Here is a 19,469-nt window from a genome sequence, read left to right on the forward strand (position 1 = left end):
TAGATATCTTTTTAAGGTTATGTTTTATTTTTAGATAGTTAGTTAACTATATATAGTAGTAAGGTTATATAAATTAATTATTAAGTGTTTTCTTTTAATCTTTTAATATATACCTTAATTTAAATCTTTAACATATTTATTATAATTAATTATCTAAGCACTAAGCTTAGTAATTTCTTAGTAAAAACGTTAATAAGGTTATTTTCCTTATTAATCTATTTTACTTTTAAGATCTTTTTCTTTTTATATAACTTATATAGACTTATAATATTAATTATAAGCCTTTTTTATCTATTATACCTAGTTATATAAGGTATTTATATAAAGATTATAAGTTTAAATAGATAATAACTAAAATCCTTAGAAGTTATAATATATAAAGGATCTTAGTAAGTATTATACTAAAAGATATTTTATTATTAAATCTTATAACGTACTCGCATAGCGAGTCGCAGATCATAGCGAGTCACGCACAGGCTTATCGTACCTTAAAAAGCACTTTTTTAACTATTTTTAAAAAATCTAAATCCTATTCAAAATAGATATAACTTTGTATAGAGGGTTTGATAAGGGTTAAAAACTAGTGAAAAATCTGCTAGAAATTATTATTATACTATAACTCTTAGTTCTACTTAACCTTCCTTATCAGAGCAAACGATAAGGTTTCTAAGGGTTATAGTATAATAATAATTTCTAGCAGATTTTTTACTAGTTTTTAACCCTTATCAAACCCTCTATACAAAGTTATATCTATTTTAAATAGGATTTAGATTTTTTAAAAATAGTTAAAAAAGTGCCCTTTAAGGTACGATAAGCCTATGCGCGACTCGCTATGATCCGCGACTCGCTATGCGAGTACGTTAGTTATCTTATATAATTTACTTATTAGTATACTTTATATAATTCTTTTATACTTTATTAAACTTCAGTATATATATTTTTTTAATCTAAAAGTCTATTATTATATAAGCTATTCTTTTAGCTAGTATAATAATAGATCTAAGTTATTTATAAATAGGTTATTTATAAAAATATATATTTTAATATAATAGAGATTAAAAGAGATATATATAAGACTTTATGTAAGGTTATTAATTTACTACTAAAGTTATATATTTAAAGCTTTAATATTCTTCTTTTTAGACTCTTTAGTTTAGGCTATAGTTAATAGGTTATATAATATTTTTAGTTAATAGATAGATATAAGGTATACTCTTTTTACCCTTTAAGAAATATATTGTTAATATATATTATACATATTAAAATTAATAAGTTTTAAGTGCTTTACTTAGTATTTTTAAGTAAAAGTAATATAATTATTATATAATTAAGTCTTTTTCTTATTAAAGTTAATTTTACTATTAGGTAATAAGGTAATCTTTAGTTTTATATAAAGTCTTTTTTTTCTTAGCTCTTCTTTTTTTCTCTAAGAGAAGATAAGTATAATAAAGCTAAATGTATTATTTATTTATATAGCTATAATCCTAAAGGTATCTAGTCTTTTTATTATATATAGTTATTATAAAGTATTAAAAAAGCTTAAACCTTTACTCTATTATTTTTCTTTATTAGCTTAAGTACTATAAAAATAATTATTTTTAAATAGAAAACAGTTAACGTCTACACATAGCGAGTTACTCATCATAGTAAGTCGCCTACTATTCCTACTTTCTACCTCTTTTACCTTTACACTAAGTTTCCTCTACATATAAACATATAGTCCACCTTAATTAAAAGTCATATTATTTTTACTATCTAGGCTCTTAAAAAAGACCTAAAAATTTCTATATAAACAGCTACCTTTACCTTTAAGGTCCCCTAAATAACGCTATATAATTAATGCACTAGACGTATTATATAAGGCAAAAAATAACTAAATTTAATAAAAATAACTATAACTAAAAAAGAAATAACTCTTAGACAAGTTATTAACTTAATTAATTAAAGGTTCCCTCTATAACAAAAAGACATATAAGAAATAACTAATTAACTCCTAAATATATATAATAAGATATATATAAGACCTTAATAAGCAAAGAACTTTATATAATATATCCTTAAATTAAAAATATAATTTTAATATTAAATTAACTATTAAAAGGCCTTAGCTAAAGATCTACTAATTATATAAAACTAATTTATACTTATATAAAATATAATTATAAAATATAAAGTACTTAATAATAATATTTATAATTTTAATAAAACTAAGTTCTTAATAAAAATACTATTATATATAAAAGTTATTATAATATTTAATTATAAAAAAAGGCTTTATATAAAGTAGCTTAGTAATTAAGAATAGGTTTTTATTATTTAAGGTATATTTATAAATAGCTAAATAATACCTTTATATATTATTATAAAAAGTAAATATTACTTTTTCTTTTAGTATACTAATAACTAATTTTTAATTATATAGCGTATTTATTTAAGTAAAAATAAATAAATAATAAATAATATTAGCTTAAATTAGCTATAATACTTTAATTAATATATAAGAACTTATATAAAAGGCTTTTATTACCTTTTAATCCTTAATAGTTATAATAACTATAAATTAATTAACTTTAATAAATACTATAAAAAATAAAATATTATTACTTTTTATATACTTTTTTATTTATTATATAAGCTTTAGCCTCTTAATATTAAGTACTTTAGCTTATTAAAATACTTATATAATAAAAAAATTAAAAAAATAATATAAATATAAATTTTATATATTACTAAAAATAACTTTTTTTTTACCTTAAAAATAATATTTTTTACTTTAATAAATAAAAATAATATATAAGCTAATTTTAAATAAATAAGCCTTATACCTTTTAACCTTAAAGTAATTATTTCTTAATTAGATTTTAAGCTAAAAACACTAATACCTTTAACCTTATAGTTAAATAGCTAAGGCTCTTAAGATATAAAGATATTAACTATAATACCAAAGGGTATATAAAGTACTATTTCCCTTAAAAAAAAGATATAAGTATATTAAAATAGTTTATTAATATTAATATATAAAATAATTAACTTTTAAGTTAAAAGTATTAGTAAATTAACTTATAGGCTTACTATTATTAAAGCTAAGAACTATAAGCTTTATATAAAGATAAAGGTACTAAGTAAACACTAAAAAACAAAAAAAACCTAACTATGTCTTAAAGGGTTACTTAATACTACTAAAGCAAAGGCATTATAAGTAGAAAAAGGTAATATTAATACTAAAAAAAAATTAACTTTTAAAAGGAAGGTTATATAGAAGGTATTAAACTATATATGTAACGATATAGTAATTATAAAAAGTCTAGATATAATGTATAAACCTATAAAGTAGTTTAAGATAGTAATAAAAAAGAAAATAATAAGTAGTTTTAATTAATTTTTTATATTATAGTTTAATTAACTTATAAAAAAGGTAAAAGGGTAGAAGAAGGTAGGTAACTTACTATAATAAGCGACTTGCTATGTGTATATATTATATTATTACTTTTTATACTTTTATATAAATAAAATAAATATAAAAATTAATAATTCTTATTTTATTTAGTTAACTAAGAATCAGTTACAAAATACTAAAAGGTTCTTATCTAAAGCCGTTTAAAGCATAAAAAAATTACTAGGAATCTACTAAGGATTTCCTAATAGATTCCTAGTAGTTAGAAAAATAGGTCCTACCAAGAATTTATAGCAAATTCTTAGCAGATATACTGCTACTACGTAAATAGACCCACTACCACAGCGTGGTGGATCCACTGTAATTTCCCGGTGATTTCCTGAGGCCGTCTCTACCTATACAGGGAAACCTTTCTCCGTGGATTCACCGCCTCCGCTCGCGACCATTGCGTACCATAAGTCTTATTAAAACTTAAATATAAGTTTTTATTAATTTTAAGCCTAATTATGATTTTTAAGAAATAATTAAAAACAAGGGTTTTCTTAGTAATAAGAAACGGGCTACTTGTTATAATAGGCCGCTTAATATATATGTACGTTAACTATATTACTAAGCAATAATCTTTATATACATACTATCTTTATAGAATGTAAGTAAATCTAAAGCTTATATAAATGTTTTCATAATTATAACTCAATTTCTTATAATTAGAAAAGTATAGTAAAAAGTAGTAGTTTTAGTGTAAAACCCTGGCCGAAAGGCAGGGGTGACCGAAAAGTGGGTGCTTTGACTTACTAGTTTGTATCACAGTCACAGGCGACTAAGCTTTTTGTTAGTGAATCTGATGGCACACATATTAGCCACCACACCATTGCCCAGAACGAATAAGTTTTACACACTTTTGTATCAATATGCTGGAGCCCCTGAGAAAGGACTCCATTTGACCCCCCAGCACCATAATTAAAGTCGCTTTTCATAGTATGAGTTGGGTCTCGGGCCCTTTGACTATCCTATTCTGAACGACAAAATGCCCAAATCACTAGATCTGCAAACTTGTGGAGTTGATTTGATTTCGACGATAATTTGAGTTTCTTTCGGAATCGCTCTATTATTGTTTCGCAATGATGACTTTGGCTGTTCCTAAGCCCAGGCGATGCCCGTAATGTCACCCAGCTCTGTAAACAAGATGGTCTTCTTCCGCGTCTTCAGGTCAACGGCATAGACTCCGCCAGCAAGATCCGTTACATACACCATATCTTCCTTTTGGTCCAGAGATAATCCAATTGCCTCGTGCAACCTGATCGCCAATATCTCATGCTGCCCCTCAGCGCTGATGCTTGCCCGATTCAGCGAGTTGCCAGACGGCGGGTCTCCACGATCTGTCCAGTAGATCATGCCTCCTTCCTCGTCTATTTCGAGATCGATGGGCTCAGGAAGCTTCTCAGATACCACCTCGATGCACTCTTTCCTTCTTCCCTGGGGAGTTTGGATTGGTGAACGGAAGATTCGACCTTGATTGCCTTTCGATGACCCCTTTTGCGTCCAGTAGAAGAATCCTCGTTTCTCATCAACGCCAACGCCAACGCACCATTTCCTTTGGTCCAGTCTATCTTCTTCCGTTTCACCCGCTGAAATCAGAACTTCGAGATCGGAGCCGTCGAGGTTTGACCGCATAACCTTCATGCCCTCACGGTCGCACCAGTATAATTTGCGGCTGGCTTTGGCGATGGTAATTTGCTTGGGCGTGAAAACGCCAATCGTTCCTGCTGGCACGATGACCTGCCGATCTGACCCATCAAGGTTGGCACGCTCGATAAAGCCGCTGTTGGTCTTGAAACTTGATCCCATGTTGGTCCAGTACATATGTCCATTGGCATGGTCGATGGTGACACCGTCAGGGAGAGTTGAGATGTTATCGACCAGTATTCGGAGATCACTTCCGTCGGTTATGCATGATACGATGCGCCCCTGACGCGTCTCGCGGTCTGGATGTGACAGATCTGTGTCGAGGATGTAAAGACGCTGTTGAATTTGAGAACCCATGATTATTGTTGACGTAGTCCCGCCCTTCTGTGGTTCTTTAAGATTTCTTGCAATGCCGTTTAGCGAAAGGCAGAAAGAAAAATTCCAGTTCTTAGGTCTAGTAGAATTCTTTTATCTAATCGTGGCTACTACATGATGGCAAGATCCCCTTCAAAAAATGCAGACCCATCTTGCGACTCAAACAAAATTTGCTCCTTTTATTTTTGGCCATGAACTCACTGTGTGTTGGTCCGCTACCGGCCATTGATACGGGGCACGCATCATGTCGGTATTTCGCATTTCGGTCTCCGTGACGAACGACAGCCGTCGAAGGTCCACTGCCGTGTCAAGTTTGCGGATTTGACTAGTTGTGTGCGGAAATCGTTCCGCGGCCTTCAGCACTCATGGGACCCTGGTCGAAGAACCGCCTCCAGACGTCATCCCCTGTCCAGTCCACATGGTGCGCGTCAGTAGAGCGATTACTTTGGCATCGCACCTTCAGATATTCAGGGTTGATGGTACTTTAGCGCAGATCTGCACCCGATGGTCAATACTTGCCGCAACCCCCTATCCTACCTCCCACAGAGTGTACCGCAACGTTCTTCTCTAGTGTATGCGCGCTACAGATTTGTAAATCGGCACATGCTCTTGCCGCCGAGTGCTTCAGATCTGTGCCCGAGATGGGATTTTATTCAGCTTCAGACTATCATAGTCATGTTATAGTACATGGCTCGAGTGATCCGATATATCTGCATTCTTAAAACCTGGTATCAATTTTACTAGTTTGTCTAGCTATCATCGTTGCCCTGCGAACTCTTGGAGGCATCTGCAAACCCATCCCACTCCTTGCGGACATTTAGCAGCCTGACCAGCTCCTCGTCGCGTTGCCTAGTCAACTGTCTGTACTCCCTATCATTCACGGCTTGCATCGTTCCCGAAACCCACTTTTGCTTCAGTTCGTCCGTCACCTCAGGGTCTTTGGGCGCATACCAAGACATCAGCGGCACCAATAAATGGTCCGCCATGTACTTGATGCCTCCTTCACCGCCTCCCAAATGGAACAATAAGTTAGGGCCCATGACACCCCATCTTAGGCCCGGGCCATAACTCATTGCCTTATCGATGTCCTCGACATCGGCCACATCTTCCTGTAAAAGGTGCATGACCTCTCGCAGCAGAGCAGCTTGAAGACGGTTTGCAACGTGACCGACAACTTCTTTCTTCACATTGATTGCCTTCTTCCCCATGTTGTCGTAAAACTTCATCGTACAGTCTACAGTTTCTACCGATGTTTTTTTCCCCGCCACTACCTCAACAAGCGGAATGAGATGTGGGGGGTTGAAAGGATGGCCAACAACGCAGCGTTCTGGATGGCTCGACGGGTGCATACCCTCTTGTATGCTCGAACAAGTCAAGCCACTGCTGCTTGTCGCAATGATCGTGTCGGGGCGCACGATTGCAGCCATATCATTGAAGAGTTTGCGCTTGAACTCCAGCTTTTCAGGTCCATTTTCTTGAACGAAATCTGCGTCGGCTAGAGCTTCGGACATGTTGGTAGTGAAACGTATGTCTGATCCATGGGCGTTGGTGTTTTTGACTAAGCCCAGAGACGAGAGCACAGGTAATGCGTCGGCAACCAAGTTGTGGAGGAATGCCTCGGTAGCCGGTTTGATATCGAACGCCGTCACTTGGAGGCCTTGGGCCAGGAAGAGGGCCGCCCACGAGGCCCCTATCGAGCCACAACCAATGATGGCGACCTTTCGAATTTCGCTCATAATGGCACAAATCGTGATCGATATAAGAGGTATGCTTTGAATGAGGTCAAGGACTGAGCTCTAAGTGCAAAGCAGTTCGTGTCGTGACGAGAAAGTTTTTGCAAATAGAAATCGAAATTGCTAAGAACGCACAGTGCTTGTCCCGTGAGGGTTCCGTGCTCTTATAACTTGGAAGAATCATTCACTTGCGGTATGTGTACCTGGACTTTTGGTTGCTTTTGGGTGAGGGGGTGCAGGAATACTTGGATAATTTTACAAGTTATTTGACCGGCTTCTACAACAGGAAAGAAGCATAGCCGGACCGACGATGCTCACCAAAACTTCGAAACTCCGAAGAGCTCAAGGACCCGTAATGCCGATGGTGGAGACCGGAACGGAGTCTATTTGTGGAGAATATGGTTTCAATTCCGCGCGCGGAACGCGCAAGTGGCGGGTCTACGACTCATGCGCTAACTCCGGATCACCAAATGTTGACTCTCTGTCTCCACCGATGGAGCCTCCAGAAAACTTCTGTCAGTTCCGTGAGGTGGCATGCCTTGGGATGATGAGACAGAGTACAACCAAGTTACTGCCAATCGCGATCGACGTCATGGTCCCCTTGCCTGCCAACTGTTGAAGCCTTCCCTTGCAACCCTCTAACCTCCGGACTCCGGCACTTGTGTCACATCGTGCTTCGATCAACAGTGGACCTTGACGCAAACATGTTGTTTTCCATGAGGTGTCAATCGGTAAGGCCGACAAATGTCATCCATCTCCTCCGATGGCCAGACCCATACCATCGGTCCTCGCACCGCTTGTTCCCGTGATGGTCGTAGGGTTCTTTCTTCCGACAACGGGATCTCCTCGCGCGGCTCTGTACCGCTCTCCGAGAAAACATTGCCTTTCCTCCGTTCCCACCATGGACTGCAACGTAAGGCCTATTTCCGCGTATGCTGTTCTCGCATGGGTTCTCATATAAAGGCATCCTGCACTCATACCTTCGCAGTCGTTTTCAGCTGCAGCATCAAGACCTCATCCAGGTTATCCCCTACATCCTTCCTGGCGTCCGTTCTTAGTCGTTTTTTAAACACACATTTATCATGACATCAGAAAAGATCCCCGACGTCTACGGACCGGGCACCTTCACCGACAAGACGTTTACACCGGTACCTGAAGACACTCAGCGGATTTTTCGTCTCATCGCGAGCCAGACTCCTGGATTCACACAAGATGAGCGCTCGCTCTCCAAGGTCAAGTTCATTGGAGAGTCATACCCCGTCATCCCTGGCCCCATCAAGGCTGTCTCTGTTGCCGCTGCTCTACACGCAATGACTGGTGTACTCGCCGATGAAATTCTGGCCATTCGCGGGTTGAATAACGAAGAGCGACGAATCACCGTGAACACCACACATGCAGCAGTCTGGTTCGGATGCATCGCAACAGTTTTCCTCGATGGCATTGATGTGGTTAGCATGGTCAAGCAGGGCAAGCTTAAGGGCCTCCTACCTGATTGGGAGCAAGGCTGGACAGACACTGCTCTCAAATATCGCACAACTGGACTGTACCCCACGAACAACCCTGAAGTGTGGTATTCCCTCCACGGCAGCATGAACGCTAAGCCGGTTTTGCACTCCATCGGTGTCGATCCCTCAACTCCGATCAAGTCCAACGATGAGGCTGCGGCGCATATTGCTCAGCACACTGCCAAACTGAGCCCCGAAAAGATGGAAATGACAAATCTCATCAATGGGTTCTGTGGCAGCATCTGTTTCACTCCGAAGCAATGGCGAGAGTCTGAAATGGGCCGTTCGCTTGGCAGACACCCCTTGGTTAACGTGAAGAAGCAAGACCAGGCAGTTCCCACGACGCCTGTTGCTTTCCCACCTCTGAATCCCAACGACAAGCGACCTTTGGCCGGTGTCAAGGTCATTGAGATGACCCGCGTCATCGCCGGCCCAGAGATTGGAACCATTCTAGCGGCATATGGTGCGGAAGTGATCCGCGTCAACCCTCCTCATTTGCCCGACATCAACATCATGCAACTTTCCCTCAATGCCGGCAAGCGTACAATCGCGATCGATCTCCGCAACGAGAAGGACGCAGCACTGCTAAAGTCGCTCGTCTCTGAGTGTGACGTCTTCGTCCAAGGCTTCCGCATCAACAAGATGCCCAAATTTGGTCTCGGACTGAACGATCTCTTGAAGATGGCTGGCGAGCGTGGTCGTGGTATTGTCTATGTGACTGAGAACTGCTACGGCCCTGACGGATACTACGCCGAGCGACCTGGCTGGCAACAAATCGCTGATGCTGCAGCTGGATCGGCCTACGTTACAGGGAAATCGCTGAACCTGCCCAACAACGAGGCTGTATTGCCCAGTTTGCCCATTTCCGACATGTCGACTGGTGTTTTGGGCGCAGTCGGCGCTATGCTTGGTCTGAAGCGACGTGCGGTTGAGGGAGGAAGCTACTATTCGCACGCCAGCCTTACTGGCGTAAACGCTTATGCTCTTACTGAGGATGTCGGCCTTTACCCCCAAAGCACGGTCGAGGAATGCAAGCAGCGCTTCCAGTGGGGTGAAATGAGAGGAGCTCATCACGTCCTGGACCTTCTAGTCACTGTCTGGAATGGATGGAAGAAGGTCCTTGGCGACTACTTGAAGCCTGATGGTGATTGGTTCCAGAGCTTCGATGGCAGCACATTCGACAAGAAGCGATTGACTATCCTGAGACCCGTGGTAAAGTTCGAGGGAGAGTCAGAGACAACCCCGGAATGGAAGACACCAAGTGTACCTTACGCGTACGAGAAAGCAGAGTCTGTCAAGTTTTTGTAAATGGGGTTTCCTTTTATGATATCTTAAGCTGTATGTCACTTGTGACATAGAGCGTTAATTGCGGGTAGCATCCAACGGCATCATTTTTGCAGCACTATTTAATGCCATGTTGTTTTTTATAACCGTTGCTCTCTCTCTCTCCTTAACGAGCTCAAAGGATTCATTCGCGTTTCGAACATGTGCCATTATTGCTTCTCGAGCCTCGAAGTTGACGAGACACCATAATTGAAAACAGTAAAATTTGACACAACGCAACGTATACTATGAAGGAATACCAGGCCATACGCAAGTTCACGGCCTTCTAAGAATTATCCTGTCCCATTCTGACTAAGTCGCTGTTTTCGATAGTGTCCATTTCGAATCCATTGATTGACTGGTTGAGCATTGCAGCCGAAATCTCCCGCAATCCAATACTAGGCAGAGAAACCATCCACTTCAAAGCAAAGCTGAGAGCGGTCTTGAGCACATCATTAGGGGCTATGATGAGGCCAGGCTTCACTATGCACGCCTCGGTTTGTGTGCTGTGCTTCTTTGCAAGCGCCAGGATTGCTGTCTCTGTTTCTCCCTGGATGACCATGAATCAGTTCAGTTTCTGACACACAATTAGAGAACAAGATGAGAAACACGTCTGTATACTCACTCGTAAAAGACAATACATCGGCTTGAAACTGGGGGTTTTGCTCTGGTCCCGCTCAGTCTTTGCACCGCTCATGTATATGAATCTGAAAGGATGTGTTGTTTTTTTGCCGTTTCCTGCAAAGCCACGGGCTTCCAGCATTGCCTGGAAGCCGGCAATGGGAGATTCATGACAGACTCGGCGAACTTCGCTCCATTCATACAACGTGGATTTGTTCGGTGTAATGGCCACAGTCCTAGGCGACGGGAATATTGGCCAGGGTCAGCAAGTTACATCGATATTCGTTAAGGGGGAAGAACCTCCACAGTTGTATTAACAATTCTAAGACCATCAAGCAGGAAACATACCAAATACAGGCATCAGCAGTGGCGAATTCTTGCCTTACTTCATCGGAATACATGTCGTATGTTTCGATGACGACCCACTTGAGTTTTGTGACATCGGAGCCTGTGTCTAAATTTGCTGGCGTTTCGACCTTTCGGCGAGCTAGAGCAACGATGCTGGTGATTGCGGGCACACGAAGGCCTTGGCGGATTAGCTCCGTACCAACGTACCCGCTGGCTCCGGCAACGATAAGCTTCATGTTACACTGATGCGGGAGACTGTGTAACAATTTAAGATAATTTGATGGAACGCGGCTGCCGCGCGGTTGCTTTTCTATCGTGGTCACTGAATGCAAATGGATTACAGTGGCCAGCCTATGTATCAGAGAAGAATTCGAGACGTTATTATAGCAAGAGATCATCTGACGAGCCGCACTGCGGGGGAGGTGTAAGCACTAGCAGTTGTGCGCGGGATGACTTCTCAATTTTGGCTGCACTAGTGGTGGGAGCTGCGGATCCGACCTTGAGAGCCAATGAAGGAGAAGGGCGAGAGATATGGCCCATCTTCCGAGTGAGTCTTAAGCGGATTGAGCCTATCAACGTCAGACAGATATCAGCAACAGTATAGAGGGAACTTTGGATTTGGGGCGAGATGATATTTTGACAAACCCAAGTCGCTCGAGTTTGCATGTTGCAACCCAGCGAGACATAAGAATGTCTTATGTCCAATAGTAGTATCGTCAGATACCACATACTTTACTGCGTGGTGTAAATGAATCCTACAATCGGCGAACTAGATAAAGCTTGGTTTCGCTTTGTTTTAACACATTGGCCGGGATACCGCGTTAGTAAAAAGTAGAGCCTGGTATTAAGCACACTATGGATGCAAACCTGTAAGATGGCTACATAACATCGGACTATGCCTATTTTTGACGAAATGGCTAGATACAATTACGAACAAAGGTTTAGCACGTTAGATTCAATTTTCAATGTGGTCATGTTTTGGTTGTACCAAAGCCATTGAGACAAGGGAGTGTTACTGTTGGAGAATTACGGTCGAATTTCCAAGAAACCCCACTAGCTTTCGGGTATCTTGCGCGGTATGTCCGTAGAGGTCGATGTGTGCCATACTAGGAACGACATAGAATTCTCTGGGTTCCTTGGCTCATTTCATGGAAAGTGGACTTCCGCTCGTTTCCAGTCCTGATTGGTGGCATAGACAGAACTATTCTAAGCAAGACTAAGAATAGACGGGTTCATACCGGATCCTTGCGAACTTGGTTTCTCTTCATGCCCTATTAATGTTCGTTATCAATCGTAACCCAAGTTTCATTTGAAAGGATTTAATAGGTCAATTGATATATCGCTGCAAGTCAGTCTTGAGTTTTGTACCCATAGAGTTGAGTTTTGGACCACCCCTGTCCCATTACTCGGACTTCTCCGCTGATTTTCTTTTATTTCAACCCCTTCAACGCCATCTCTGACAATACTAAAAGCTATCTGTACGGCAAAAGGAAATACGAACCTTCAAGCCAGCTCCAACCGTTCAAGATAGTACCTTCTGAAATTACGTCAACCTACCAGAACTAAAAGCATGACACCGATGTCGTCGCGTCCTGGTTGGCCACCACCGCCGTAAGCTTCGGCTATACCAAACCCCTGAACCAGCCTGTCACAGCGACACCATCAAAACCCAGCTCTCAAAGATTGAAAGGCAAAGCACGAAAGGAGACCAAGAAACATCAAGTTCTCGAGAATTCTGTGCTTCTCCCGGAAGTCAGGCCCAACCGTGTTATCGCCATAAGGGAGTTTGTACCGCTGGCTCATTTCATCTCTGAAAAGCTCTCAGATCCTTTCAACGTCCCTGAATACTTTGCTTCAGCCCTGAATTGGGTCATTGAAACTCGTAGGCGCTTCTCCAGCTTACTAGGAGGAATCCGGAGGTTCCAAGAGTTCCACAGTGATAAGAAACATGTCTTCTTTGTCACTGTTCTGGAACGGGTTCGTGAGGCTTTCAAGCCACACGTTGATAAGTTCGATGTATCTGGCCTGAAAGACGCCGCAAGCAGGATCAGCCACAGTGGTACAACCGACTCCAAAAACGGCAACGGACCGAAGAACATGTTTGACGCGTTGAACTTCTACGAACCGTCTCAGAGTTTTCTGGCAGCCCCCGATATCGACCGCCCTGCGCAAGCCCTTGCAGAGTACGTTGCTGAGGAGGATGACTCCGTGACTGAAGCTCTTTTCATCTACACCGCGTTCCTCAAAGATCTTGCTCAACTTCAGGATGAAATACTTGAGTTGTGGAGCGAGTACAAAAAGGGCAGCGTAGACCTAGCTGCTGTCTCGGTGGCTACCAACACTGCTCTCCAACTCGCACGCAACATGGAACAGGGCATAGCACCTGCCATGGAAAAACTTGAAGGTGCCATGGGTGCTATTCACATGTTTTATGAAGCCGCCTGTGCAGCACGAGGATTAGATCCTCTTGAAAAAGAGAATTTTGGCGACGACTTCAATTACAAGTGTTACCAAGACGGCTCCGAGCTTTGTTTTAATACTTTCAGCCTTCTCAACTCTTTCAATAGTAAGGTTACCGATCTCCCTACCTATAATGGGAAGTTCGGCTGGTACGATGATGCGATTCGAGCCAGAAACAACCGTGAGCGATGGCAAGAGGATAAAGCAGCGCTTCTCGAAGTCTTTGTAGACCAAGCTTTGCTCTTTCAATTACTGAGGGCAGTTCCAGTTCACGACGAATTCACCAAAGGGCTAAAGACGATGCTGGAAACCCGCAAGATCCCAGTATGGCTTTGCTTCGCGGCGCAGGTGTACCTTGACGTCCTCAAATTTCTCGGTCCCTTTGTGCGGAATAGTGAGAAAGACTTCCAAAGATTCATAGGATCTATCGCGGACAGTGTCAGCAAGGCTTTGCGTCACCTCGGCAATCGAGAAGCTACCGTCAAGGAAAATATGCAGGATTGCCACAAGTTGGCCACGATGTGGGATCCCGGTAAAGATTCCTTCAATGCGATACGCATTGCCTCGGGGCTTCAGGATAGGCGATCCAACTTCTTGGAGCATCATCCAATGTACTTTGGCCTGCATCTGCACTACGTTCGGGTACTGTTTCACCGTGCCGGCATTGAGTACGCCGCGAAGCCAGGCAACATCATGCACGGCATCCAGCTCTACCAAGCTGTGCAACAGGAGGGTCTCCTCGCCAGTAGATACAACTGGAGTGTTCTTGACCTGATGCTTGAGTCCCAGGGCAACTCAACTTTCTTCGTTGGAGATCCCCCCAAGTCCCCGGACGCTTACTTCAAGAACTTTGGTTTGTCCAAAGGAGTGTCAGCGGCGCAGTGGGTACAAAAACGAAACAACAGCAAACGTGTGACGACGTCAAAGGCCGGTATCCGCTACATGAAGTTCAAGGGCATCTGCTCGATGTCTTTTGCTCCCAGAATCGCAGTTGATTCGGATTCAAGAGGGCTGAACGCCGAGGTTATTAATTTAATTCTCGAAAAAAGCGGATGTATGAGAAAAGTAGAACCCTCTAGCAATGCTGTATTATCAAGCGTGGTCGACAACAGCTCGAAGGGTCAGAATGAAGAGGTAAAGGTAATGTAGACCAATGCTAATCCCAAGCGTTCTTGCGATTTTTTCTAGTGCCTGGACACTAACTGCTTCTTTCCAGAATCATCGTACCTTAAGCCCAGCGGCACTCGTTCGTCAAGTATGTTCTGCGATTGATAACGAGGTTTCGGAATTTACACTTGATTATTATTATGTCGACCGCACTTGTTGGGAAATCCTAGGGCGCGTTCGAGAATCGGTGGGGGCTCCATCAATCCAGGCCTACTGCGTACAATCACGGACAACAATTTGGGTGATGTTGTCGGTGTCGTATTCGCCGCAGTTGTTGGTTAGATCCCTGTGGTTTCTCCGGCAGATCCGATGGCGCCGCTACGTGAGGCGGCCGAGGCTTTCAAGGTCGAGCCTGCAGGCGCTCCGTGATCAATGTGGTCGAGAGATGGGTTTTGAGATGCGCCTATTCGATATTTGCCGGCTGCCGACTCGATCATGACAGTTAGTACCGGAGAGTCCTTAGGAAAATATTACGGTTCGCTTTGAGAGGCCATGGGTCATTAACGATGCTGTCGAGGTGAAATTTGACTTGGGGCACTTGGGCATGGGTGAGCGCAGTGTTGCACTCGCGAATCGGCAATCCAGCACGAGCCGCTTTGGGGGGGGGCTGGGGGTAAGAACCAGCGTCTGCAACGCTCTAAACTCCTCAATGGTCAATTGCGAGCACCTCGTATGGCTAGGAGCGGGGTCTTGTTCGGAGACAGCGCAGTGGGTCGCAACATAACAACAAGCAATAACCAGGGAAATTTGGTTAAAGTCCAGGATCTAGATGCTTACACCCTGAATATACGAGAGTCCAGATAGCTTGGTAATATTTTAACTTCAACACTATCAATGACACATAAGTACAGCCTATCACTTGTTTGAGCAGTAGCCCTGCAGTCCCTCAAGACCGCAGTAGTAATCGAATTCATCACCACTCAGGTGCTATCTGAAGGAAAAGCATGAGGGTGTTCTATAATCGCTATCCACAGTGTGCTCATCCATTTTGCCTGGTCATTTGTTAGTGATTTCCCGGAATGAGTCATAGAACCTCTCACAGTGTGGGCACGAGTCCCATTTCTTCAGACCAGTGTTGCGCGTTTGGAGTATCTGTCACAGGCGTACGCCGTGATGGTTGTATTAAACTCCCACTGCTCCCATAATTTGCCTCAGCTCAAACCGAAATGTCCATTCTACTTACGAAGGCATCCTATACTAGATTCATTCCATGTCGTTTTCCACAGGCACAAAAGCAGTATAGATCAGCAACGACGCCACCAGCACTGAAATCATCATGTTAGCTTCGTTCACTGGGCCACTTTTAACACTTCCACATCAACATGGTAGCTTACAAGTAAAGAAGGCCAATCAGTTTGGTAATCTTCATGATGACCTTTATGGGGGGATGATTTGGACTTATTTAATGAGTAGAGTGAGAAATTCCTTTGGACATATATGTATATGTCTTTTATGGAAAGAAGGAAGTGGTAGCTGGGGCATATACACTAGCCTATTTCTGTATAGACTTGCTCTTGATAGTTGTAGAAATCTTCTTATTGACGATATCCCTGACGCGGGGATCGGACTATGCTCCCAAAACTCTCAGTTTAGGGCCCCTTTTACTGCAGTGCGAAGCCCCTTTCTCCTTGTCTCCTGGTTATCTCGGTCACGGACTTCAGTTGCGCGCATACACATTGTGGATATGTCTTAGAGCCTTGTCTTATGGTTTCTTGTGTCTACTAACGATATTGACTCGAGAGCAATTTACACACAAGCGAGCAGCTATGTACTTTTTCTCCACCTAACAAGTTTGAGAGCCCTATAGTACTGTGTGCGCAGGCAAAAGCAAGACTAAGAAAGCCAGCCCTTGGCAAGGAAAGTTCAGCTTTTGTGCCGAGGAGACCGAACAGCTGGCTCTGACAACGCTTGGAGCAAGATTTTTAGATATCTGAACATTACAATTCAGTCAGAAGTAGGCAACCTAAAGGTCGTCTGGTGATCAAAACCTGGTATTGTCTATTCATGCCTACATTTCGTGGGTTCATTCAATCTCTTAGTTGCCGATCCACATCCGAGGGAACCGGTGTTTAGAAAGACACCAGTGTTTCCCTATTTTATGAGGGAACCAAAAGCAACCCGAATCGCATTCGCTAATCCGTTCGCTGACACCAGAAGCCACTCTTTAACGGAATTAATTGTCTTCCCCTATCTGAATGTTATCAACATGCTTTTACAGCTGACCATTATCGTCTCTTTTGTTTGCTTCGCTGTTACATTTAAAGGATTCCAATGGCATATATGGTCTAACAAGTGAAGAACTTTCCATTTGGCCAGCCAAGACTACATGAGTAGCTTATTGTTCTTGTAACCAACTGCATCACAGCGCCGAGTTTTCTAGATTTCTTTTCATTTTGATAGCTACGATCGTTTCTGCATGGGCAGGAACAATGCTTTCTGGTCTTGGGTGATGGTGGCACGATCAGCGTAAATTCAACAAGGCTTGGGTGTGATTTTGGCTGACCGTCTGCTAGCTGTACACTCGTTGGTACACAGGAGCTTGCAGGATGACCAGTCCGCTCTGTACTGCTAAGTGCTTTAGGCCAAGCAGTCTTACTAGGCCTTACCATGATTCTCTTGTTTAGTGATCGTTAATTTTACTAATCGAGTTGATGAGAACTTGGGTATCACTGAATAAAAAGTCTTGTATCTGCTTTGGAAACCTCCATGCCTGTTCGCGGCTATACCCCGTGTCACACTCTTATCTTTTCATGATTTATGGTTTCATTTAATTATATTTGATGTTAATAAAAGGTAGCAGGGGGAATTCTGGACGTTTGCTTAGATTCTATGCTCTTTGCTAGCCGGTCACTGTTACTGAAGAGGCCCTTGGCGTATCCGCAGTTCCATCTCTTCAGTAACCGCTAATACACGACGACAAAGGACATTTAAATCAAAAGAACAGATAAGCGTGTTGCTGCCTCATACTTTCAGAACAGGTCTGTCGAGAAGTTAGTGTCGTCAGCAACCGCTGTTTTATCAAGGTATCTGGCTCACAAATTCCATCCAAGGAACGTTTATCCACCCTCGGGTCTTTCGTTTTCTCTCTTCCCATACCCCTTCGAGAACCTCCATCATAGCAGCATGCTTGAACCCGGTTGACCGCCTTATCTCGCCGATGCATAGGTTGGCATAATGTATTTCATGGCGAATGGACGTGTCGGTTGCAGCAAGAAATACTGGGAATAGTAACCGCTTATAGAAAGGAGAGCCCATTGGCACATTAGCACAACATTCCAATATGGCTAGAACAGAGGTTCTGATTCTCTCGTCTTCGCAAGGTATTGAAAATGTGTCTGGCCAACGCATCATCCTAAGAAGACAGGCATGCCGATATGCCTCCGCAAGCTGCTTCCATTCGGGGTGCGCAGTTGGGTACTCTATCTGTTCCAAATCCATTCCACGGAGGAATGTTTGGGCGTCTCCTAACGCGATGTGGAATTCGGCAACAGACAAACGTCCCTCTAATTGGCACTTTGCTGCCGCAATGACAATTCCAATGCGGTAGAATATTTCTGGCGGACAGCCAACTAGAGTATGCAATCCAGCTTGTGTGTTGGTGGTTTTCGCAACGCATTTTCGAACGTCTTCCGAGTAGGTGAGTTTTTCTGCGCCGCTGAAGCCCCTTAGCACATCCAACCTAGAAGTCGGGGGATTAGTAGTCTCGAAGCCACAAAGTCATTTCTAATCATACCAAGAGAGTGCCGACAAAAAGAACATGGTCGCCGCAGATCGCTTTGACACTAAAGAAGACGACGCAACCCTTCCACAGAGAAATGATACTCCAGTAAGATGAACGGCATGAGATGATATCCCAAATTCGCATATCTAGAACCGGCTTAACGCGTGGACATCGAACGCGTAATCATCGATATATGGACCCGAACAGGCTAAGAGACTTGGATAGGTTTAACTTACGTCATGGAGGACTAGCAACAAAACTATAGCAAGCACCACCTCGTCTTCGGTGGCAGTCAGTCCTTGAACCTCTTCTTTGATAAGGAGTGAGCCAAGGACTTTTAGAGCAGCGACCCGATGTTGTAGGGCGGTCGCCATGTCGACATGAGCGGCACCCGATGGTGCCATGTGTAGATGGCAAGCGGTAAGTCCAAGTACGGCGTGTAGTACACCAATATGTTGATAGGCGAGAGGTAACACGTGTTTTCGAAAGGGGTTGTCCATCCCATCGACGGCGATAGCTAAATGAGGGCTCAAATTCAAGTCGACTGCATTTCGAAGGTCAGGGCCAATGCTCATTGGCTGGAACATGGAAAGTATCTGGCAATGGACCTACAGTAGGCGAGCAACTGCTGACTGTTGTTTGCAAGTACTTCAGCGGCAGGGTGGCCGATGATTGTTACTGGTGATGGAGCACTGAGCGAGCGATCTTGAGGGGATGTCGATGAAGCGCCAAGCGACGTAGTGTGCGGCGGAAAGCTCTCATGGCTTCGACGATCAGAAGATACCAAGTCTTCGGCCGAAGCTGGGGAACTCTGAGTTGGAACTTGGATAGGCTCGTGTGGTGGTAAGGGCTGGTCAGGCTCCGGAGCTCCTTCTCCAATGGCTGCGTCCGACGTTGATGTAGATAATGAGTCGCAAAATTGAAAACGTGGAGGATAGCCCTCACAATGAAGGCCCTTCAACCTGCACCGGTTACAGATGGGACGAGTACGGTCACACTTGCGGCACTTCTTTCGGCAAGTTCCACAAGCTGGGTCTGTGAATGATGGTGGGGAGAGTTAGAGCTGAGTCGAGGTACAAACAGGAAATACACCACTCGCAACGAGGAATGCAGATGTCGAGCCTGAAGGGTTGGGT

General features: G+C 42.7%; 4 protein-coding genes across 4 annotated transcripts; 2 read left to right on the forward strand and 2 right to left on the reverse strand.

Annotated features, from left to right (window-relative positions):
* Positions 1-4,534: 4,534 nt before the first annotated feature.
* ColSpa_10715 (3-hydroxyacyl-CoA dehydrogenase-like protein LAM1) lies at positions 4,535-5,437 on the reverse strand (the record flags this gene model as incomplete). The annotated part of the gene is made up of 1 exon (XM_049276927.1): positions 4,535-5,437. The coding sequence occupies one exon, from the start codon at positions 5,435-5,437 to the stop codon at positions 4,535-4,537; it is 903 nt and encodes a 300-aa protein (XP_049132884.1).
* Positions 5,438-6,204: 767 nt separating this feature from the next.
* Positions 6,205-7,191, reverse strand: ColSpa_10716 (L-carnitine dehydrogenase; the record flags this gene model as incomplete). Its single annotated transcript, XM_049276928.1, has 1 exon — positions 6,205-7,191. One exon carries the CDS (start codon positions 7,189-7,191, stop codon positions 6,205-6,207), a length of 987 nt encoding a protein of 328 aa, XP_049132885.1.
* A 1,079-nt stretch (positions 7,192-8,270) lies between these two features.
* On the forward strand, positions 8,271-10,001 carry ColSpa_10717 (succinate--hydroxymethylglutarate CoA-transferase; the record flags this gene model as incomplete). Its single annotated transcript, XM_049276929.1, has 1 exon — positions 8,271-10,001. One exon carries the CDS (start codon positions 8,271-8,273, stop codon positions 9,999-10,001), a length of 1,731 nt encoding a protein of 576 aa, XP_049132886.1.
* A 2,563-nt stretch (positions 10,002-12,564) lies between these two features.
* On the forward strand, positions 12,565-14,594 carry ColSpa_10718 (uncharacterized protein; the record flags this gene model as incomplete). Its single annotated transcript, XM_049276930.1, has 2 exons — positions 12,565-12,596; positions 12,668-14,594. The coding sequence occupies 2 exons, from the start codon at positions 12,565-12,567 to the stop codon at positions 14,592-14,594; spliced, it is 1,959 nt and encodes a 652-aa protein (XP_049132887.1).
* Positions 14,595-19,469: the final 4,875 nt, after the last annotated feature.

The sequence above is a fragment of the Colletotrichum spaethianum genome, assembly GCF_022836535.1.
Source record: "Colletotrichum spaethianum MAFF 239500 DNA, contig38, whole genome shotgun sequence".
NCBI lineage: Eukaryota > Fungi > Ascomycota > Sordariomycetes > Glomerellales > Glomerellaceae > Colletotrichum > Colletotrichum spaethianum.